We start from the raw sequence: 24,992 nt of genomic DNA, 5'->3' as shown, positions 1-24,992 counted from the left end.
TTTGTTTTGGGTGGCAGTAGAGGATCAGAAGGCACATTCAGAAAGCATCACAGTAAAAAAAAAACATACACTGTATAAGAAGGAAGGAAAGAAGCTGTGGTGCTCAAGATACACAGAACCTTTCCATTTGACTCATGCTGTGTTCAACCTGCTGCTTTCAACCCAGCCTCTGTGCAAGAACAACCTGCATATACGGAGGAGACTTTGACTTTGTGTGAAGATAAGATTTACATATTAGGTTTCCACATAGCTCCTGAGTTAGCATTGTTCATATAGGGAGCCTAAATGCACCATCCACGGCCCCTCTGTATTAAACACTCTATATTTATCATACAGCATTTGCTTTGCTCTGGTGTGCGGCATCTACCATTTGCTTGAGAGTGTTGGGCAGCTGGTGTTAAGCACTAATGACTTGTTGACTGGTCTGCAAATCTTACAGTACGTCATGGGTCTGTTCAAGCTGAGCAAGTCTCCATCATTTTATTAAGAGATTGTTGTTAACCTGTTTAAAATAAATATATTTTTGTGTGGTGTTGGGGACTTTTTGTTTTTCTGATCCAGTAATAAACACCAACAAAAAAAAGTACAAATGAATGCAGAAATGGGAGTCTTGTTTGTCAAACCTTTTTGGTAGGCAAAATATTTTTTAACCTCCTTGATATATTGAGCCCTACTCTTGCAAACACTTATTAACAGGCATACTGTTTACTATTGTAAATAATCCAACTGAAGTAAGTGGGTCTACAGTACTACATCAGCCGTAACCATTCAAATCATGAACCAGGTCCCCAAAATCATGAGATTTTTAAAAATAATTTGGGAGGGTTTCTTTTTAATTGCCTTCTGCTTTCCTAGCCATGCACTTGGAGCATATTTTCAGGCTTTTCTCTGTTACCATGAAGGCTAGAAATATAGTTTTAACAATGAAAGCTGATATTCTCATTTTATCACTTGCCTCAGGGAGTGGGGCTTTAAGAGACCACCAGATATTATGAGAATCATGGTAAAAGCACAAGAGCTGGCAACACTGCATTACTAACCAGTAATGGGAGGAATGGGACCTGAATTTGTAGTTCAGAAAAACAAATGGCTGGACAGACAAATATATGAAAATTCAATGTTTTCGTTGGGTTTTCACATCTTTCATTAGTGCTTTTTTTTGCCAGAAGCGGTGAAGAATCTTTTTTATTCCCTCAATATTTTGCATATGTTTGTACATTTACTTTGTTTATTAAAAGCTGAATGGGAGAATATGAGCTAGATTCTGCTCCATTAAACCTGCTTAACTCCATCGGCTTCACGGAGTTGTGGGGGAGTGACAGAGCATGGTGACAAAAACCTGCTTATTGAAGTTCAGTAACAGATGCTAGAAAAATTGTAGAGAGTAAATATTTAACCATAACAATGGGAAATTGCCTTTCTTTAACATACAAACCTCAGTCTCAGTCTTACACTCTTCACTCCTGGGAGTAGTTCTTGCACATCAGGTAGTCCCATTTGAAGTCAGTGGCACAACTTGTTTGAGTAAGGGTTGTACTAAGACAAAATAATAAAGTGAAAAAATTGCTGTGTCTTTTGCAGAGTTTGAAAAATTATTTTCAATGTAAACAACAAAAAATGCTTGGTGTTTTTTGTTGTTTGTTGATTTGTAGCTCCTCTGCAGATGAGTCACTTGTCCTCGCTGCCTCCAAGACTGGATACTGTTGACATGCAGTCTCCAAGAATACCTGGTAGAAAACGAGGAAGACCCCCACTCCATTCTACTTCGATGAAAATGGCTGTTCACAATCTCTATTCAGCGCCATCTGGTTCCTTGCCAGTAGTGAAGATCCCAAAGAAGAGAGGAAGAAAACCCGGGTACAAGGTACATATACTCAACCCTGCCACTCCCCAGGTTCCTTTGCCATTAATAATTGTGCCTGATGCATTAGGATATAATACAATAGATATGAAATTTGAAATTTAAGATAAATGCATCAAAGGCCTTTGCGGTGCAATGCAATAATAGAACAAGAAATAAGCTTCTCATCAAGGAATTCATCAAACTGATTTAAAAAATGGGGGGAAATTGCAAAAATGTTGAAAATTTGTTTTCATTTGGAAGTATTTGAAAATAATCTATTTTTCAAAAAAAATTGTGACATTTTATCCACATTTTTTAGTGTTCTGATTTTTTTCTTCCCTGACCCACTTATTTTTCTTTTTCAACGAAAAAGAAAAAGAACGAGAAAAGAGGGAAAAATGGGAAACTGGGTGAAAAAATAGAAGTTTCCATTCAAATAACTTGAAATTTTGGAAAAATTGATTTTTAAAAAAGAAATGTGTATTTTGGGAGAAAAGGCCATTTTTCGATGACATTTTTTTTGAAAAAACTGTGACCAGCTCTCAGTGCAATTTACAGCTAGGGTTCCAGGGGAGTGCACTAACAAATCTCAGAGAATTTGGGAGTTTAGAGTATTCCCAGACTGAGACTCCTGAAGATGGAGTGTGTCTCTATCCACAAGAAGATATCAGCACAGGCAGGAACAGTGCCAGCTTCCCCAGGCTTCAAACCTGACCTGGAGGAACCTCTTCTAGGAATAGAAGGATAGTTCACTTTCATTCTCCATGCCTTCAGCTTCTCTGCTGAGGCTGCCAGCTCTGCTGGTAGTTTGTGTCATAGGGACAATTGCCAAGTCGCAATTGAACTAAGACCACAGACTTCATTTAATCTAGGTGAGGAGAAAAGATTTAAAATCTGTTGCTGGTAGTGAACTGGAAAATTATGCCTTAGGGTCTGTTTACACTAGAATCATAAGTCGGCCTTTATTAGGTAATTACAGCCACCTCAGTATTTACTGCAGTGGTGCATGTCCACACTAACCTCTTTGGGTCTGTGGTGTGCGTCCTCACCAGGAGCACTTCCACTGACCTAAGAGGTGTAGTGTGGTGAGCTGAGAGCCCAGGCTCTCAGCTCTGTTGACAGCTAAGCCTGGCTGCTCCACAGGCTCCCAGCAGGCTGACTGCCCTCCTGCCCTCTGCTCCCCGTCCCTGCCAGGAGGAAGCCACCCGGGGCTTCTCGCTCTGACTCCCAGCTTGGAACGGGGTCTAGCTGCCCAGCTCTCAAGGGGAGTGGGGACAGTTGGGCTCTAGCCACCCAGCTTTCTTGTCAATTTCATGGCTTTGATGTTAGTAACGCAGTGTCTACACAGATGCTGCCTCATCCTAACTAACTGACATATGCCCTACGCCTCTCGTGGAGGTGGAGTTATGATGTCGCTGTAGTAATATAATTGTCTGGGTAATATATAATTAGGTCGACGTACACTACCTTATAGTAACCTAACTATGTAGTGTAGACCAGGCCTTAGTGAGGACAGTCTCATCTTTAGTTCTTGCTGTGAAGACAGTAGACCAAATTCTGCACTGAATTGGGGGTGAGGGGATTTGGGCTGCTTGTGATTACCAGATGTAGGTCTTTATCTCTTCTCCTGCCAAGGAAGAAGCTGCGTATTTGTAGCTAGCCACCAAGCTGCACAGTGGGAAGAGCAGGAATAAGGTGTTGTGGCAAGGAGCATGTATCCTGAAGAGTAAAATGAGCTATTTAGTAAGGTGGACGTTGTTGGCAGCAGATTGCTCTGTTGTTTTCTCAGTGAATTTTTGAAGGCAGGTAGGTGTATAGTGCATGTTTGTTATTCATGTTACTTTATTTTACCCAGACAATTATAGATATGCAGCCTGTTTCTGAAAGATTGCAAACTGCCAAAAGTTAGAAAATAATAAACTGCTAAAGATCCTAAACAGAAAATACAGTTACTCCTGTGATCAGGTAGGGCCTTTTCCAATCTTCTTTAAAACAAAGCCCACATGCTGGTTAAGTCTCTTCCTGGGAAACTCTTCTTGCGCCATCCTCTTCTGGGATTTTGTCTTAACAAATACATTTACAAAAACATAAGGTTCACCTCAAGCTTTCTTTCCAGGTCTGACTGCTTCTCGAACTCCCACTTCAGGGCTGCTCAGCCCTCACCTTACATTCTCTCTGCTCAAGCTGCTCCTGCTTCTCTGGGTTGGGTAATGAGCCACTTGGCTCTGTGAGTCAGGAGAACCCACTCAATCCTTTCCGAGCACAGACAACAAATGATAACAAGGCCAGGTAACACTGCTAGCCTGTTACACCTATGCACCAAAGATCCCACCTACAGTAGGAAATCCTTTGTCTTCTACGCCTCCCCAAGGCTTCCTGAATAATGTTATTCAACCTCTCATTACATGTGCCTCTTCTGTTATTTAACACTGAGACACCTCAATCAAGCTGGGGCCCCATTGTGCCCCATGACAATCCCTGCTTTGAAATGCTTACAGTCTAAGGCACCAGGGGCCTGATCCATACCCCATTGGAAGGATTCCTGTTGACTTCAGAGCCCAGTTCAGAAAGAACTTAAGTATGTGCCTAACATTGAATTCAGTGGGACAACTCATGTGCTTAAAGTTAGACACATGCTTAAGGGTGTTACTGAATCAGAACCTAAAAGAGGGAAGGGGAAGATCTGGAAGATCTGTACCCTCTGCTACTGCTTGCCTACTGCCTTCTGTCAGACCTCACCAATGTTTGATGTGAGGGGTTGAGGGCACTGTGGTGCATTGGCTCCTCATAGGGTCCTCTTCTAGCCACAGGTGCCCAGCCAGTAGCAATCAGTCGTGTGCTGTGCTGCCTGTTGCTCAGACCCAATGCTTCAGGAGGCTGCCCTCAAACCACAGGGCCTGGCAAAAATCCAAGCATCATGCCTTAATCTGAAACTGCCTAGTTTTAGGGCCCCCCTCCCTTTGATGGCCCCTAATATCCAGTCTCCTCCCTCTCTGCCATGTTCTACCTTGTTCCTATGACTATGAATGGCTAGATAATACTTAGTCCTGCCATGAGTGCAGGGGACTGGACTAGATGACCTCCTGAGATTCCTTCCAGTCTTATAATTCTATGACACCTTCCTCGTCTTCCCCATCCATCCATCTTGCAATCCCTTCCCAGGATTTGCCTTACTAGATGTGGAGAATTTTCTCCTTCCTCCCATACTAATCTTACCATAGCACCTTGCACCATCTCCAGGGCCTCTCTCTCCGGCCACTGATACTTTCTCCTTCTTTTGCTGTCTTCTCCCTGCCCTCACCACACATCCAACACCTGATTTTTCACTGTCCCCTCATGCGATTGATTCAGATTTTTAAGTGGCCATCCAGAGTTCTGGGTGCTGCGTGCGCACGCGCACACACACTAAAAACAGATTCACGAATGGCTAGAGAACATCTCCCAAGTCCTGTACCCAGTTCCCATAAACAATGTTCCCATTCACCTTTTAAGATTTCACATTATTAACATCCTTGTGAATAATGTAAGCGAATGACAAAGTAGCATTAAACACACATCCAGCTCAATTACAGGCTTTGGTGTCTGCTTTGGAAATACTGAAGGATTCTATAGTAACCATCCAAAATACTGTAGCAACATTATTACAAGTAGTAGTGTTTTGAACAATTACTATAAGATGTTGTGATTTATTTATTTTAATACAGAATAACTAGCCATTTTCCAATACACTATTTATTGTTTTATTTAAGAGTTATTATTTATGTGGTGCCAAAAGGGTGCATAATAAATACCAGTGTATTATGTCAGTATCCTGGAACTGGAACTTTTTGGTTGTTTTATGCTAAGTATTTATTAGTAGCAACATTTGCACCCTTGCAGTATGTTTATACCAAAAATCTCCAAATGCTTTCCAGTGCTTTGATAATAATAACTCTGCTTTACAGATGGAGAAACTGAGTCACAAGCTGATTAAATTATTTGCCCAAGTATCACAACAAGTTTGTGTACAGAGTTGGAAACAGAATCCAGGCCTCCTGCTGCTACCGTTACACTAGCTGGCTCCCATTTCTTAGTACTGTGGCACTGCATTTCAACTTTAATCTGAAAATGTTCTGGAGAATCTATTTCTTCATCCTAGTCCTTCCCCTCCTCGGACTGTAGTTTTACTAAATACAGAACACTTTCAGCAAAGAGATGGAAACAATAACAGGATCTGAAACAATGGAACTGCAAAGTGAGTAGCAGTCGCACTGCAGTTAGGAAATATATAATGTAGCCAATCCAAAAGTTAAAAAAAATTGGCTCTTCATTGCCTCCAACCTTATTGAAGGGAGAGTTTTGTCCCCAAGAGATGTAAAGCATTGCTGCAGCCAAAAGAAATCAAATAGACTTGTTTCAAATCATCTTTATGTACTGATTCTCCAAGGCATTGAGCATTCTATTTATTATATGTATTTGTCTGGCTTGCATCACTGCAGCAAATGTGCACCACATCATCTTTAATGTATTTATCCTCACAACACTGCTGTGAAGTAGAGAAGTGTCAATATGCCCATTTCACAGATGGGAAGTGGAGGCACAGAGAGGCTACGTGACTTCCCCATGATGATACAGATGGCCTCTGGAGGAACAGGGAATTGCACCTGGGTTTCCCAAATTCTAGACTAGTGCCTTAGCATTCCTTTATTTCTCCTTCCAATCTCCATTCACTTGCATGGGAGTTGAGGAGTCTCATTACTCTGTCCAAGTCCTCAGCACTTTTCATGCAGTGACACCTTCAGGGACAGATCCTTAGCTGTATAAATTATCATAGTCCCATTGATCTGCTCCTCCATTCTGATTGAGCATCAATAAGAGTTTTACATAATTAGCGGAGGATGGTCTGGCAAAAACCATTCCCTCCCCTGGGTCTCAGTGGCTCCACATTTGCTGGCAGCATTAGGAGAAGAAAGAAAAGCTTGGAGATGATTCATTATTTATGGGATCTGCTTTTACGCAATCATTTCTGGCCTCCAGTGTGTGTGACTGGCATCTTTAGGGACAATGCTATTTCTTGATGTGGGAAAGACAGAAATAGCTGCTGGCTTAAGTTTCCAAAGTTGACATTCACAACTGGTAACATTCAACACATCTGGCTTCGTGCTATTTATTTGCTTTATAGGATTTGCACACCAACGCAATGCTTCTGCTAAGACTCTGTGTATACGATGTCCTCTGCTGAAGTGCGCAGCTCTCAATAAAAACACACTCTGAACACCAGTCAAAGATTACATCTTGTGATGTGTAGCTCTTGCTTGATTTAATTAGCTCTCAAATTGTATGACTTTCTGATACCATGAGACTTCTATGCATTTTTAAAAGCGACTCCATGCCCAAATGGCAGACAACCAACTCTATCTATATAGCAACCAGCGAGCTGCATTATTACAGAACAGATGGACAAATGCTTTCTGAATTTTAGCAAACTATGAATTTACAGCCTGGATTCAAATATATTTTTGACTGAGATTTGAACAACAGACATTTTATCATACACAATATAGAACCTAATGACCCATGGACTCTTTTTACATAGACAGCTATTTCCTTTTAGTGTAAACGTGTTTCGAAAGTCCCATGCCCCATGTCAACATGCCCCATCATCAAGTGAGATTTTCTCCCTGAGACACTGCACGTTCTGCATCGCTCTTGTTCTAAGATTTCATCAGATGTTTTCCTCCTGTTCTAAACTCTTTTTCTTTCTGAATGAAACATTTTGAAACAAAAAGTCAAAATATTGTGTTTCAAAATGGCTGCAACACACTGTTTTGACTTTTAAAATAAATCTTTTTTTTTCCTGTACAAAATTATTCACCTGATTCAAACCCAAATTTGCAAATAGTTTTGGCGTCCGAAAAACACACTTTTCGTCTAATTTACTATTCGCTGAAAAAATTTCTCCCAGCTCTAGTTTTCATTACCTTCTAGTTGAAGACCTCTGGCAATATCTCTAGTTTGTGTAACAAGCATGGGCCCTGATCCCACAGTCAAATTGACAAAGGTGGATCCTTGAACCTATTTAGTCAATGAGCCCCATTGACTTCAGGAAGCCTCCACGTGGGAACAGGTACCACCTTGGCGGAACCAGTTGCAGAATTACAGCCATAAAGCCCAGTTCTGCAACCTTTCATGATTACTGAATAGCACTTATTCATGTGTATGATCTCACTGAAACCAACAGGACAACTCATGAGCATAAGTGAGGCAATGTGAGGCAAAGTTGTAGAAATAGGCTCTTGCAATTACTTAGAAGGGGGTATAAATTTGCTTCCCTTGTTCTTCAAAGAGTAGGAATTCCTAGAGGAAAAATGTATCACCGAAGTGTCCAAAATGAAAGCCAGAAGTTTAGGGAGGACGGTCCCTCATTAAGGGTTCTGGACTGAGAGTCAGGAGACCCAGGTTTAATTCTCTGCTGTGCTACAACCTTCCTGCGTGACCTTGGGCAAGTCACTTAGGGTAGCACTTTCCAAGGTACCAAAGTGACTTAGCAGCCTAAATTCCATTTTTAAAAGCCATTTAAAAGCTGAAGTCTCACTGAAAGGCAATGGAACATAGGGTATGTTTAGACTGCTATTAAAAACCTGTGACTGACCCAGGCCAGTTGGCTCAGGCTGCAGGGCTGTTTAATTGTAGTGTAGACATTTGGGCTCAGGATGGAACCCTGGCTCTAGGACTCTGCAAGGTGGGAGGGTCCCAGAACTCCGGCTGCAGCTTGAGCCCATAGGTCTACACTGCAGTTAAACAACCCCTCAGCCCGAGTCCAAATCAAGTGAACCACAGCAGTCTAATTGCAGTGTAGACATACCCTAAGGCTTCTGATTGCCTAGATCACTTTTGAAAATGGCACTTAGACTCCTAAGTCACTTAGGCATTTTTTAAAATGTTACCCTTAGTCTGGCTGTGCCTCAGTTTCCCATCTGTAAAAAAGGGATAATAGCTCTTCTGTACCTCAGAGATGAGTTGCAAGGATTGTGAGGTGCTCAGATACCATGGCTGGGAGGGCATGTAAGTACTTAAGATAGATAGACAGACTTTTGACAAAATAGACTGCATGCTTTTGTATGTGTAGACTTTTTAGGTGAAATCTTGGCCCCAGTGAAGTCAATGATAAAACTCTCCCTGATTTCTATGGGGACAGGATTTCCTCCTTTGTGTACAAAGGATCCAGTCCTATAAACATTACTCAAGCTAAACGTCCATTGGTTTCAACTGGTCAAATCCTGACCTCGTTAAAACCAATAGCAAAACGTTAGCTCCATCCCCGAAAAAAGCTCTGGAAAATTTGTTCCTTTGTACCGAACATTAGTAACAATACATATTTTGGGCCAGAACCTCAGCTATGTCTTTGTTGTGCTTGCGCATGTGAGTGGGCCAGAGGAGAGGAGCATACTGCAGATGGCTTCTGGGAGCAGCGCATGCTGGAGAAGTCTGAAGCCTGCTCTAATCCGAATTGGCTGGATTGGCTCAGGATCCATTGGAGCATTCTACATTGTAACAGAGAATCTGCCCAGAAAACTAAGAATGCTATCCCTCTCTTTCGGTCTTAATTCTCAGCATATGGTAGCATAAGTAATGGGTTAGCTATATTAATAAAACACCACGTGACTCAACCCAGTGCCTTTCTTTAAGGCTAAATGTACAGTACCACTTATGTAAAATGCTCACTGACATCAATGACACTTATGCGTGAATAAGAAATATACGATCGGGGCATGGATCTAATTTACATACTGTATCATCTATTGGATTGGTTTAACTACTGAACAGCCTGCCCCTGAATCATTTGCTCTGACGTTTCCACTAGTCCATTGTCATAGTGGTTGGGGCATGGTTAGCTATATTCCCACAAATCATTCATGAGCTTTTCATTTTGACTCTGTACATAAAACATATCTGAATGATTTACAGGGAGGATTTTCCATATATTCTACACCATTTCAACACATTTGCTCTGACTGTCTGGCTCACTCTGTTTTTCATTTTTCTTCCATATCTGCCCTATTTTCTTCACAAACTCACTGTCCATCATGGGTTTGGTTAGATTTCCGGTAGAACAGAGTCAGCCCAAAATAAGAAGAGTGTTGGTATTAAATATTCAGAAACTCATGGACAGCAGTAACTCAGACTGAGATATTCAGTCTCCAAAGGCATTTAAGCTTCAGCAGCACTGTTACTATGTCATCTCCTGTAATCCTGCCATTACTTTATTATGGTCTAAGTATAAAATTTCCCCCTTCCCTCCCTCCTAGAAGTGGCATTTATTTGAACGTGGATGCTTTCGTGCAAATTCAGTTTTAATTAGATTTGCAGAAAACTGTTTACTAAAACTGAAAGAAGAGGCTTCCAAACTAGTGAGCTCACAGCGGTCTAGTACCTGTTTATTTGCTCTTGAGCACCAGCCTCATCTGCACCGACTAGGATGAAGGTGCAGAAGAAAACTTAAAAGAAGGCCAAGAATGTGCCACTAAGTCACATAAGCTGACAGATCTGCAGTGCTCACCTCACAAAGGGCTCCTGTTAAAGTGATTCAGGAGACTTGAATTCTTGAGGGCTTGGGGCGACTAGTGCGTGTGAGTCAAGTTTGAGCCCAGCCTGCTGTGAGTCACTAAGAAGGACAAACAGCCAAACCGCAAATAAAGTACCACTTTTAGGTGCCTCTTCTCCGAAACAAAAACAAACAAACCAAATCGGACTGAATAGAGTTGCCAACCCTCCTGGATTGGCTGAGAGTCTCCTGGAATCTGAACTGATCTCCCGGTGGCTACTGTAACCACCCTGGGAGATTTTAATAGCCACTAAAAGTCCAGTCTGCCGCACAGTGGGGCTAAGGCAGCCTCCCTGCCTGTCCTGGCTCCATGCAGCTCCGGGAAGCAACCAGCACATCCCACTGGCTCATAGGCGCACGTGAATGAGGGTGGGGGAGACAGAGTGGGGAGCGGGACCTTGAGGAAGGGGCGGGGCCTTGGAGCTGGGGCATGGCAGGGGTGGGGCAAGGGTGTTTGGATTTGTGCAATTAGACAGCTGGCAATCCTAACTGAGAGGAGCACAGAACTCCAGCGTGAGGGACCCTGTAAGTTTTGTAGCATCAACCCACACTACCATGGATAAACTAACAATTTCACTTTTTGACTCACCACATTTTGCAAAAGCCAAACAAGCTCCAGCTTAAGACTTTTCAAGGCTTATCCTCCCCCCTTCCACAGCCATTGATTTTAATGGTTTAAAAATTACCAGTGGCTCTGAGCAGACTTTCTCAATTCTAATTTTAACACCCAAAGATTCTCTAAGTCTTGAACTGCGCATAATGCTACTAAAGAATGGGCCAGATTGAACCACCTGCTCTGCCTAGCTCCCTGCAGGCCTAACCTGTGCATTGACTTAACATCAGGAGCTGCCATGTTTTATAACCTGATATCGCAGCAAATTTAAAACTGGTAAAGGAAATGCTTTTTAAAACAATGAACAATTAGTCTGTGGAGCTCATTGCCACAAGATCTTATTAGGACCAAGAGCTTAGCACTCTTCAGAAATGGATTGAACAATTAGGCCCTGATTCAGCAAAGCACTTAACCAATTCTTAACTTTTAGCATATGTTTAAACCCCCTCTTCCTCCATTGACTTAAGTGCCATTGATCATCTTACTTGTTTATAAACCACCAGGCACCTCTCTAGTACTATATATGGATCATTATTTATTGTCATGAATAATGACACAACTAACATCACAGTAACCCATTTAATCAACGAGCTAGTTGAGCCACTGTACAAAATGCTAATATACAATATCTCATGCCCACACTTGCGCATCCTTCTGCCCCATGAACCTGGGGTTGGGGGGTGGGGAGTGTAGGGAATAGTAACTCTGCAATCATCTCAAAAATATTTCAGCTCCTTTGAATGTGCTAGTCAGTCCCCTGGTTTTGATTTTTCACCAGGGGCCACTAGGAATACCAAATGCAGGGGCTTTTGCTTTGTGTCTTCACAATAGGATTAAGTAATCGTGATCGTATTATTCTTCTATAGTACTACAAATGAGCTTGTTTCTTTCCAGATAGCAATGAGATGAAGTCCCTGCTTTAAAGAGCTCACAGTCTAATCAGACAACAGAGAGGGCTGGGATACAAGAAAGAGCACAGTGACTGCCTGATGAAGTTTAGATTTGATTTTATGAGGTATATATTGTATCAAGCATTCTGGAGCAAGTCCCCCTTGAGGGAAGGACTAGGTTTTATAAACCTCATGAAGAAGTGTTTTTTAAGGATGGGGGACTGGCTGTATGGCCGGCTGGGTCAGGTAGATAGTTCCAACAGAAATTGCACCAACTGCAACAATAAGTTGTATTTTTTAATTGAGAATATAAAAGTATTTGCTTAATCCTGTCCCAGGATTCAGGAGATATGGGTTCTAGTCCCAGCTCTGCTTCTGGGTGACCATGGGCCAGTTGCTTCCTTTCTTTGTGCTTCAGTTTTCTCATCTGTAAGAACAGTTGTAAGAACAGTCATCCTAGGGCTGACTGCTGATCCACCTATTCCAATAAATTGTTGTCTGACAGTGGCCAGTGCCAGGTGCTTCAGAGGGAATGCACAGAACAGGGCAATTATGAAGTGATCCACCCCTTGTCATCCAGTCCCAGCTTCTACCACTCAGAGGGACACCCAGAGCATGGGGTTGCATCCCCGACCATCTTGGCCAATAGCCATTGGTGCAACTATCCTCCATGAAGTTATCTAATTCTTTTTTGAACCCAACTATACTTTTGGCCTTCAAAACATCCCTGGCAATGAGTTCCACAGGTTGATTGCATGTTGTGTGAGGAAGTAATGAAAATGATACTGCTCTCTTCTGTAAAGTGCTTTAGGACCTACTGATGAAAAGCACGATATAAGCGCTAGATGGTGGTATTATTACACAACTGAGCTCAAGAGATGCTGAAGCAATAACTTTGCTGAAGCGATAATTGGAATGAGTCTGTAATTGGGGCATGATCCAAAGTCCATGAAATACAATGGAAAGACTCTTATTGACTTCCATGGATTTTGGATCAGATTCCTGATCCAGCTGTTTTTATCACCATGATGAACTGAAGTGGTCGCTGTTTTAGGCATTTGCAACCATTGGCAGATACCCATCTTACCAATGAATTGTTGGACAAGACAAGCCTTTCTCAAAGAGTGTCTCTCTCTCCACAAGATCTTGGTCACAGTTTGGTGTTTCAGCTAATGGTACCAACTTCTTTAGAACCTAAAGGATGCTTTGCACACCTTAGCTGGTTTGAGTGAAGGTTCATAGGCAGTGGCATCCCTTATAATGAGTATGGATGTGAAAGTTGTTTAATTTTCCCCAAACCATTGTTCTGTAGCATTCTGTAGTTTGTCCATTAAAAACAAAGAAAAATCAGTTGTAAGAACATCTTGAACTGGCTGATGCAGAATGTGGAATTCACCTTTTTGTGTGCTGGAAAATAGCCAATATTCAGTCATGTGTTCTTGAAGCTTTTCACTATACCAAAAGAAAAATGAGGGTGATGCTTTCAGGACTCATAGATCATCATGCCAGCACTCTTTAATTACAAGGTAACCGGCCATCATTTGATTGGATAGACATTGCCAGGTATTGTAAGAGTAATCGCACTGTATTATTTCACAGTAAATACTCATGGTGCTTATGGATATGTCTACACAGCAAAAAAAACCCTCTTCCCTTGCCAGCCTTCAGAACCCAGGCTCCTGTCCAAGCCTGACTGTCTACACTGCTACATTTAGCCCTGTACTGTGAGACCCGTGGGCCAGAATCAGTTGACCTGGGCTCTGAGACTCACTGTGGCAGTTCTTGTTTTTCTGTGTAGATGAACTCTTTGTCTCTAAAGCTTACCACAAAGTTAGCAGGATTCTAAGTGTAACTACTTAACAATTGACATTGACTAGGTAGTAATAACATGACACTAACCCATAAACTATGTTAAGAGCCAAATCCTGTTTTCATTAGCCTCACTTGAGTCGTTGAGTTTTGCACCAGATTTACACTTGTGTAACTGAGAGCAAAACTTGGCCCTAAATTACTATGTAGATAAAGAGCCCAATTCTCTGCTGCTTTGAGCCTCGCCTAGTTATTTAAACCCGAGTAAAGGGTGTGTAAAATGCGACCATTGTGATCTGTTTGATTGTACACCCACTTTGCTCAAGTGTAAATAAGTACACGGTGGGGGTATAATATTGTATCCTGCTACTGAACGTGTTACTGCTCATTGCAAATCAATGTCAGTTTCTTTCAGTCCATTATCTTTCAAAGAGTGAAAGGCGTCTCTTGGCTGGAAGTAAAATGATGCGAGAGCAAATTGCTAATAAGTGGGAGTTCAGCGGAAGTGAAACGTGTGGGATACAAATCAAATGCACTGTACATATTTTCATTACCCAAATTGGTTATGTCTTGCAGCTGAAGTCTCGTGTCCTGATGACTCCCTTAGCAATCTCTCCTCCAAGAAGCACACCAGAACCTGATATTAGTTCAATCCCTCAGGATGCAGCTACAATACCCAATTCGGCTGCCCCACAAGCTCTCACCGGTATGTTGAATCAAATGCCACATTGCAAAGCAGTGGGCAGATATAGTAGTTTGATACTTGTGCTTTCTATAGCAAACTTAATCCCTGCAAAATGCATACTGAAGGATTTAGTATGTTTGCCTGCTAAACTGATTGCTAAACACACAGAGCAGAGATGGAGCACGTTGCTTTCTGAGCTGTAATTTTTTATAAGACTGTACATTCAGGAGTGCTGGAACAATTTGTGCAGTGGGGGTGCTGAGAGCCTTTGAAACAAACTGTAAACCCTGTGTATGATGGAAACCACTTCAAGCCAGGGGGTGAGGCACCCCTAGCTCCAGCACCTAGGTTTACATTTTGACTGAGTAGTTTGAGGGTTGGCTAAGAGAGTCAGGGGGCCTGATTCTCCTTTGCCCTGCACCTTGTATTGTCATTTCCCCCTGTGCAAAGTTCAGGTAAACAGTATCATTCTGATTTTGTAGCATTTTATGCACACTTTGAATAGATGTGAATACCTATACAAGGTACAGAGAAGTGGAGACTTAGGCACATGTATAAAAGTCCTGCTTCTGTGTTTTTAATCCAGGTTTGGAACAGATCTCAAACCTATTCCTCATGAATAAATATATCAACCTCTCCCATACACTTGCATTTCTAATATCAGAGATGCACCGGCATTGATGAAGCAATAACCGGAATCAGTGGTGTAGTGTGAACCTAAGGCACCTGTTAATTTAATTTTGGGAAAAGAAGAAACTTACATTTCTTGGAGAGGGAGGAATGTGATCTAAGGACTCTGGGTCAGATTCTCAACTGGTGAAAACCAGCATTGGTCCATCAACCTCACTTATGCTGATTTATACCAGCTGAGGGTCTGGCCCTTTCTGTCTGACAAGGTTTAATGATTTATGGAATATACGGGCCTGATTCTCTTCCCACTGACATTGGAGTTATCAGAAGTAACTATTTAAGTCATGTAAGTGAGAGGAGAAGCAGGCCATAATTTGGAGGAGGGTGGATTTCTCCTGAGACTTTGATACAGAAAAAGATTTGATGATGTTAGATATAAACGAAACCAAAAATCCTCCTTAGCTCAGGCATGCAAAGGAAAAACCTCACTTCTTTTTTGGTAGCATTCTAATAAGAATAAAATATTTTGCATTTATTTAGTTCCTTACATTCTGGATCACAAAGTGCTTTACATATATTAAATAACAGAGCTTCAAAATACCTTGGTGAGATAGATTTTGCTATTCCTAATTTACAGAAGGGTAAGGAGAGGCACAACGGTGAAGTGACTTCTTCAAGTCTGTGACATTGCTGTAAACAGAGTTCATGAAACTTGAGCTCCTAAATCAGTGGTTCTCAAACTTTTGTACTGGTGACCCCTTTCACATCACAAGCCTCTGCGTGCGACCCCCTTATAAATTAAAAACACTTCTAAATATATTTAACACCATTATAAATGCTGGATGCAAAGTGGGCTTTGGGGTGGAGGCTCACAGCTCACGACCCCTGATATAGTACCTCATGACCTCTTGAGGGGTCCTGATCCCCAGTTTGAGAACCCCTATCCTAAATCATTTATGCCCTTTTGAAAAAATCCCTCTAAGTTTCTTAAATGTGAGGAGACTAAATGTTATCCAGGAGAGGCCTCCTTCCACCAAATCCTTCTTATTCATTCTTATGACCAAGAATGGGGTGCTGCAAATGACCAAATCCGGTTTTAGGCAAATGAAACAGATTCCAGAGCCAAATTCAGAAACACAAACACAGATAGGAATCAAGTCTTGATATTCTATTCTATCAGAAAAAAGAACAGGAGTAGTTTGGGCACCTTATTCTATCAGAGGTTCCCCAATAGTGGATGAATGTTTGTGGGGGTAAAGCAAGGCCCAGGCCAGCCCCCATGGGGGGGGGGAGTGCCACCCAGTCCTGCTCTCCTCCCAGATCTGGCTCTGCCCCCAACTGGGGCCCCAGCTCCTGGCCCTGGCCCTGGCTCTGGCCCTGCCCCCAGCCTCAGCCCCCAATCAGGGCCCGGCCACAGCTCCACACCTGGCCACGGCCCCACTACCGGCCCCACCCCCAGCCTCAGCTCCTGGCCAGGGCTCCATTCCTAGCCCTGGCCCCACCTCCAGCCTCAGCCCTGACCGCAGCCCCATTATCCCTGTCTGCACTCTCCCTCCACCCCAGAAGCCACAGCCCTGCTCCCAGCCTCAGCTCCAGAGGGGGCATGGACAGGGGTAAGGGGGGGGCACGACCCTGAAAAGTTTGGGGACCACTGTATTATATCTTATGTTGTATTTGGTTAGTAAATCTACAGTCTAAGAGCTCTCCACAGCTCATACACGCTGCTTATATTTTTAATTATATTGCATCTTTCTACAGCACTTTGAAGATATAAAGCACTATGTAGTGTTAAGTATTATTGCTATTATATTCAGATTTGCCCAGGATTTATTGCTGGAGGCCTTCCTGTTCAATATGAGTGGCTATATCATAACCGTTAGAGTGCACTGTGACATTAGAACTAGATTTTCATTATGGTGATGCAAACTGTACGTTACTTCCAACATTACACAGCTGTCACCAAGTCCTCCGCTATGTTTGATATTTGTTGTCACATATCCGATTTCTGTCAGAGGATGATGTTATATTGCCTGGAAGATGACAGCTCTAGCACACTCAGTCAGCTATTATAATATATCTTACTTCAGACTTACCCAGGCCTTGTCTTACTCACCACGAGCTCATCTATAGTCACCCTGAAACTGAGATAACCTCCCGCATACTTAAACAAGGCTCCTGCTAGCCAGGTGTTAACAAGGATTATCTTGGTATAGCTGGGCCCCCTAACTCCGTTATACATTTTACAAAACGGTGCTGCAGAACGGTTCAACGTGCTGCTGCCTACATACAGTTTTAGTCCCAGCAGTGCCCTCTATTGGGCAGCTACCCATCCAGTTACTGTTATCCATATTCTCTAGTTCTCTATTCTAAACATTTTCAATATAGGGGCAAACTTTTGCCCTCGCTTCTCTGAGGGCTTGGGATGGTAGCATCCCAGTGTGTGGAGTGAACTATTCTGCCTTTGCAGGGTATGATGGTTCCTGAGGAGCTTGGAGGCAGCACAGTCAGCAGTTCGCTTCACTTCTGCTTCGGAAAGGCTCAACATGTAAATCTCCCAGTGCCTGTTGCAGGATAGCAGTTTGTGTACACAACCCCAGGACCTACTCGTGCCCCCACTCTGCCCAGAAATCGCCCCTAGCAACACCTTTCTGAGGCTTGCATGCATGACCGCCTGAGGTGTACAGATCATATTGCTAGCTGGCCTGCACTCTCTTTCCCATACACAGCCCCACTGCAGATCTTAAATGGTGCAGAGGGCCTTCCTGTGGGGCTTCTAAACTCCAGGCTTAATTTCACTCTAAGTGAGAAACTTTTCATATGACACAATCAGGAAGAAGAACGTGGCATTTGAGCTCAGGAGTCTATGACAGTCTCTGTGAGCAGGCACAGAGACAGAATTTTGCACAGCATGACATTTTTAGTATCACACATGACTCAGCAGTTTTTTCAGTAACTTCCTTAACTGCAGGTGACTTGCCATCACTTATCCAAATATAATACAGGGCCAATTTCTACTTGCTTTACTCATCCAATGGGCGTAAAACCAGCAGCATTTAGTAATTTGTGTCACTGCGCATCATGATATTTCACACTGGAAAGGAATCTTAATTAAATATCATGAAATATACAAAACCAGAAAACAGGGTTGGTTGTGATGTGAATATCTTTTAACGACTGTGTTGGGATTTTGTGTCTACAGTCTGCATTTACGTCAACAAACAGGCAAACATGGGGCCATACCTTGACAGGAAAAAAGTGCAACAGCTTCCAGATCACTTTGGCCCTGAAAGACCTTCCATGGTCCTACAGCAGGCAGTTCAGGCATGCATTGACTGCGCACATCAGCAAAAGACTGTCTTCTCACTTGTCAAGCAGGGCTATGGAGGCGAGATGGTGTCAGGTAAAACATTGAAAAAAGGCTTTGCAATAAATCTGAAAGTGCTATAAAATCATAACCTTTCTTTTAAATCTCAAGATCATATCAGCGTTATTCAAATCATCAGCCCCGCCTCATTTCCACCCACAGAAGTTAGGAGTAACTCTACTGAAGTCGATAGAATTGTACAGATTTGAGATTAGAATTAGGCCCCAGGTATACAGTATATTGGAGCAAGAGACAACAGTATCTGTTTTTGGAATGCTATTAAGTGATTACAGTTCTTGTAGAACTAGCTTGGAAGCTAGTTCTTGTTATTGACAGAACACATCATGTGTTTGAAAATGTCATTTGTTTGGCCCAACAAAGCAGTCATTAAAAATCAAATATCAAAAGAACTTCAATTTCCTATCTCATTTTTAAATTAGTTTCCCTTTGTCTTCTCACTTTTTTTCCTGGTTCAAGAGGGTTTTTTTAATCAAACAGTGGGAAAAGAAGCAATACAGGGGAAACAAAAGGATTGGACTAACACAGACTGTGTATTAAATTTAATTGTACGGTGACACACAGCATTATCCATTTGTTTAAGCTATATGCATTATGGGTGGGTCAAATACTACTCCTCGGTAAAACACCCATTGACTTCATTGGTACAAGATTGCCCTCTGTGTACTATCCATGGGACAGATCTGCTCTCAGCCACATCCATGGAACTCCAATGAAGGATAGAGACTAGAATTTGGGTCCATGTCTGGGGCAGCTGAAAGCAGAGATCACTGTGAACGGAAGGCTTAGCATGAATACTTTTTATATAGCAGGAGGTTTAGGTTGTTGCTTTGGAACAAGGGAATAAAATAAAAATAATAATTTTCAAATGAGCTCCTGAAGATAGAGAGCTGCAAGCAAGCAGTAAGGCTGAAATCACTCTGGATCTAGTCCAACCTGCATTGCAAGGACCACCCCAGCTTTGCCCTACCACTGAGACTTTCCCTCTGCTTTGTGACCTAGATCTCTGTTCTGCTGGGCAGCATAATGATTCCTCCCTCCTCCTTTTGTTTCCCTTTTGGGCACTTTAACTCCAGCTACAGCTTTCTTGAGAGAACCCAGATACACTCAGCAAATTATTCTAACTCATTCCTGAAAACATGCAAATCAGCAGTGAGCAGTGCAGTGTAGTGTGAGGTTTCTACTGTTCATTTATTCTTCTCTCCTTGCGTGAGCATGATTCTCATTAACATTACTGGGGGAATCACCCTATGGGCCAGAACTGAACAATTCATTAGACTCGGGTCTTCTGATTAGAATCAAACTCAAGTACCAAAGCTGAAAACCTTATTCAGATATTTTTTCTCTTCTTTCCCTCCCAGCAGCAACAGAAAAGGGACAGGAGTGACCATTAGGAACAAATGGCATCATAGTTGTTTCTACTCTTAAAAAATGATATTGGGTCAGAACTTCAACTGATATAAATTGACACAGCTCCATTGAAGTCCATGGAGCTATGCTGATTTACATCAGCAGAGGATCTGGCCCATCATCTCCCACTCCCAGTAAGAAGCATCCAACAAACAGAGGAACACAAGTCCTTCCACCGGGAAGCAGAGTGGGAACCTTTGCCCTTTTCTTGGAGGCATCTCAGCAGATGAACTTCCTGGATCTAGGAGACTTGAAGCCCTTATCCAGGAAGCTCACCACCCACTTGCCTCCTTCTGACAGGAAGTTGAGTGAGGCTTCCAACACAATTTCGGGCTGTAGACTTCGCCTCCTTCCAGCCTAACTCCTTTACATAAATATTTTCTTCAAATGCTTCCCAATCCCAGCGTGCCCCCCACTTTCCACTACTTGAGCCACAAAGTTCGTCTTCAGATCTGATCTTCGTCAAAGTCCTGGCAGGACTAGCGTTTGAGGTTAGTCCATTACAAAGGTCAGGGCCAGCTGCAAAATTTGGATCTGGATCTAGGGTTGTGGTTCAGATCCCTCTCTATGGAAAATATTCTATGCAACCAAAACAAACATTGCCTGGAACCATTTTCATGCACCATTAAAAAGACCTCTCAGACTGTTTTGCTCCCATGCATCGTTGAGTGCACTGAATTGTCCTCACTTTCTTTTTAGTTTCTGCTTCGTTTGATGGGAAGCAGCACCTCCTGAGCCTGCCAGTAGTGAACAGCATTGGCTATGTCCTGCGCTTCCTCAAGAAGCTCTGCCGCAGCCTCCTGTGTGACAACCTCTTCAGTAATCAGCCTTTCCCACAGTACAGCAGCACCTCTGGAAACCCAACGCAGTATGAGAATGGAAGGCTGGAGTCAGGTGGGTTTTGATTCAACTGCTGTTAAAGATGTGATGAGGACCAATAAAAATGAGGCTTTCCAGTGCTCAGCCAGAAGATAACTCTCATCGATTCCAAGGCCAGAAAAGACCGTTGTGATAATCTAGTCTGACCTCCTGTATAACACAGGCTGTAGAACTCCCCCAGACTAATCCCTACAACAGATCTTTTATGAAAACATCCAATCTTGATTTAAAAATCGGTGGATTCTCCATCACTGGCACTCCCTTGGTAAATTTTTCCACCCCCCACTAGTTACCCCCCACTCAGACTGGGAAAGAAAGCTATTCTGTATATAGCTTGTGGCAATTTGTAAGCAATCCAACACATTGGGCCAGGTTCCTATTAGTTACCTACTATAACTCCAGGATAATGCCATTACCTTAACAGAACTATTCTGGATTTATATAGTCGTAAACTGAGATTAGAATCAGGCCCAACTTCTCTCACTTTTAGATATACCTAGTGAGTATAAATCTAGATTGGATTTGTGATTCTTTAAAAATTTGGTTTATTATTTGCCGAGCACAGGCAATGTGCTCAGTGCTGTACAAACAGAAAAAGGAAGGTCTCTGCACCTTACAATCTAAAGAAGATATAGACCAAACAAACGATGCATTGAAAACCAAAACATCAAGCAATGCGCATGCGTGTGCGCGCACGCACACACACGCAGAGTGCTTGATGATTTAATATTGCTAGGTCTTGCAGATGCTATGTGTTTTAAGGGAGGTGTTATGCTTCACAGCCTACAAAGAGAGAACTTAAATAAAAACATAGGATACTCTTGCCGGAAAGTTGCAATGTAACACTACTTTATTTCTTACAATTCAGAACAGACAAGAAGCCCAAAACAGAGAAACAAAACCTGCTGCTCCCTAAAAAAAAAAAAAAAAGACAAAACTTGCTTTGAGCTGTCTCTTTTCAAACTGACTCTGATCACACCCACTATGCTGCAGAGTCCCCGAGGCTGCAAGCATGACTAAGGAACACCCCACCCCCTCTGTCTTAGGCCTGGTCTACACATCGGAGTTACATATCTGCAATTGTGAGAAGAATGCTATAGCGTCCACAGTTATGACCCCCAAATCACTCATTCCTCAGGAAGACCCTAACCCTGCCTTCTTTACACACCATGCTAGTGGGAGTTTGCAGTGCACAATCCATGCAGGAGCAGACTTTTCTGGAAAACTGATACAGCTGTCACCTCACTCTGAAGCCACATATTATGGGGGAAGAGATTTAGGAAACCAAACATTGAAAGGTGGTATTGTCCTGCTCAGAATAAGGCATTTCCAGCACCCCTAATGTACCTGTGAATCCTGGACATTTGTATAGTAGTCGAAGGCCTGCTGCCTGGAGGCTTTGTGTGGAAAGTCTGTTTCTGATGGAAGGCTACAATTCATTAGATGTGGCTATTTTGTACTCTCTGCATCCTCTTTACAATGTCATTTTGTAGCAGCTGCTTCGGAAAACACTGGCTGCATTAGATATAGGGGTCAGTCACGGCTTTGCCACAAGTCCAGAATAAGGAGCAGCATGCTGTTACATTGCCTCAAGAGCAGCCGGGGAGGGGACCTGTGACTGCTCTCCCTCTGGATCCACTCACTGCTAGAGGGAGAGAGTAAACTGCACAAGGTCTATACACAGTGCCATGTGCATTCACCAGCACAGCTACTCCCTCCCCATGCCATTCCCCTCTCTCCCACCTGCATGGGGTGGGGAACATAGCGGCCCTGCAGAGCTTGCTTTCCTTTGTCTTTACCTGCACTAGCGAAGTTCCTCTCATCCTTCCCAAAGCCAGCACTGCAAAGTCTCCTCTGATATCCCATGTGAACCAGTATCTGTGGCCAAACTGAGCATAATTATGAGCACCAAATTCAGACCAGCTGTAAACTCGTTAGTCTCTAAGGTGCCACAAGGACTCCTTGTTGTTTTTGCTGATACAGACTAATACAGCTACCCCTCTAAAACATCAGACATAGGGCTTGGCTACACTCACACTTTACAGCGCTGCAACTGGGGTGTGAAAAAACACCCCCCTGAGTGCTGCAAGATACAGCGCTGTAAAGCGTCAGTGTAATCAGGGTAGCAGCGCTGGGAGCGTGGCTCCCAGCGCTGCACGCTACACCCGTAAGGGATGTGGTTTACATGCAGCGCTGGGAGAGCTCTCTCCCAACGCTGCCGCTCTGACTACACTTGGCAGCGCTTTGAAATTCCAAATGTAGCCATACCCATAGTGTGTTCAGGAAACAAGTGCAAATAGTAAGGGAATGTAAATGCATTGAGGCAGTGAGTGTGTCAAATGAGTGTCATTTACACACCAAGGGGCATAGCAGGAAAAGCAACATACAGAGAAGTGTAGGCTACAATGATGAGAGCCAGGTAGGTGGGAAATCAGTGGGAACTGGAGGGCTCAGCTCCTCTGAACATGAGGCCGCTTTTAATCACAAGCCTGAATGTGGATTCAGGAACCAAAGGTTAGGCATCCAGTTTAGGACATTTGTCCTGTAACGGTAGAGACTCTCTCATTCTAAATGACTGACAAAACACCTGGGCCATAATCTGCCGTCTCTGAAGGACTATTTGAAGTGCCATTTTTCACCCTGAACTTGTGTTGGCCTTAGTGCTCAATTGGCAGTCAATGAGGAGTGTCACTTCAGAATCTGGCTGCACATTCTGACTGCAGAGTAGATCATGAGGCTGTTCTGAGTGAATAGCCCCAAGAGGGGAAAGAATTTCTTTTTCCATAAGGTTAACAGAAATAAAATGAGACAGAACTTACATTTATGATTAAATTGAGTGTCAATTACAGGCTAATTCTACTGTACCTCACCTTGTGCAAATGTCATAACATGTCAAAAGGCAGCATAGAAAATCCCCTGGAAGCCACAATTCCAAACCTCAGTTTGTTCAAAAATATTTTCCTAACACGACTATCGACATCGGTGAATTTTGCAATGACAATGCCGCAGTGATCTCATATCACATCTCCTGTCATAATCTATTAGACCATTGGGGGCAGTCATTGGTCTGTCACCTACATGAATTTTCCTTCCCTTTTTAAAGTGCAGTTAATGTTTATGAAAGATGCCCGGTGAACAGAGCTGGGAAGCAAACGCTTATCGTTAGCTACTGAACTGGTGGGGCAGCAGCAGTGTGAGGTTCCCCACAGTGACCCATTCAAATCACTTCTGGCTTGGAGACACCAACTCAAGGGGAGAGAATCTCATGTCCATGCAGTCCTTAGCCTCTCTGCTTAGGCTATCACTAAGGGGGTCTGATTGTGATGCTGGTTTTTGTAATGTGGAGATCTGTCTACTAGGAACTGGACAGAGATAGCCCTCTCATTTCACGAGGAAGAGACACCAGGTGGTAACAAGTCTCTGTCACTAACAGCCTGGTTTGGATGGGAACAAGTGAACTAGAGGTGAAAGGTTCTATAATCAATGACTATTCCACTACCTTCATTTTTCATCTGAAGTCACATTAAGTCAGGTGCTTGCCATGCAACAAGCGAATCTGACAAAGCATAGCGCTATTATACATCAACCTGGTGCTATTAGTTTGGAATGGCTAATATCAGCTTCACATCAATCACTTTCAGCCATTTAGGAGTGAACAACTGATAAGAAACATCATCCGCTCCCCCCCTCCACAGTGTTTGCCCTGTAGATGTGACGAGTGGCAACGCAGCTTTGAATCCAGTATTAAAGAATGATTGATTATAACATATAGTTTTGTTTCTTTAATATTTTTTTCTTGGGCATTCAGGATAATTTTTTGTCTCTTAGCCAGTCAGCACCAGGGCAGGGTTTGTTTATTTAGTGTGGCCGTGGTTTCTGCCAGTGCCAGTGCTAGCCCACTGGGGGCCCTAAGCAGGAATATTTCACACACACACACACACACACACACACACACATGCAACACATACTAATAATTAATTGGGGGGTGGTTCTTGAGCTGCTCGTGGCCCTAAGCAATTGCTTCATCTGCTTATGCGTAGCACTGGCTCTGTTCTGACTGAAGAACTGTGATCCAAATTCTGCCATCCTTTCTCACTTTGAATAGCAGCTTACTGTGCTACCGGTCCCATTCATTTCCTGGTACTACTCAGCCTGAGTGCGAGTGGCAGACTATTCCAGCCATGCTACTCCCTTTGCAAATGCTGTCGTTGTAGCTCAGGCTCTGTTATGTGTGGGGTAAATGGATAATGATGAGCCACTGAAGGGA

The 24,992-nt window shown here is 43.0% G+C and overlaps 1 protein-coding gene across 1 annotated transcript in view; it reads left to right on the top strand.

Annotated features, from left to right (window-relative positions):
- The window catches only part of SCML4 (Scm polycomb group protein like 4), a 110,756-nt gene that overhangs the window by 51,438 nt on the left and 34,326 nt on the right, over positions 1-24,992 (top strand). Inside the window, exons 2-5 of the mRNA XM_030554231.1 lie at positions 1,653-1,864; positions 14,316-14,445; positions 18,254-18,454; positions 20,546-20,740. Coding sequence (XP_030410091.1) covers positions 1,664-1,864; positions 14,316-14,445; positions 18,254-18,454; positions 20,546-20,740 — 727 coding nt within the window. The 5' untranslated portion in view covers positions 1,653-1,663. The remainder of the gene's footprint in view (positions 1-1,652; positions 1,865-14,315; positions 14,446-18,253; positions 18,455-20,545; positions 20,741-24,992) is intronic.

This window comes from Gopherus evgoodei, chromosome 3, assembly GCF_007399415.2.
Source record: "Gopherus evgoodei ecotype Sinaloan lineage chromosome 3, rGopEvg1_v1.p, whole genome shotgun sequence".
Lineage (NCBI taxonomy): Eukaryota > Metazoa > Chordata > Testudines > Testudinidae > Gopherus > Gopherus evgoodei.
The sequence above is the reverse complement of the archived record's forward strand: the minus strand, read 5'-3'. Positions and strand labels throughout refer to the sequence as shown.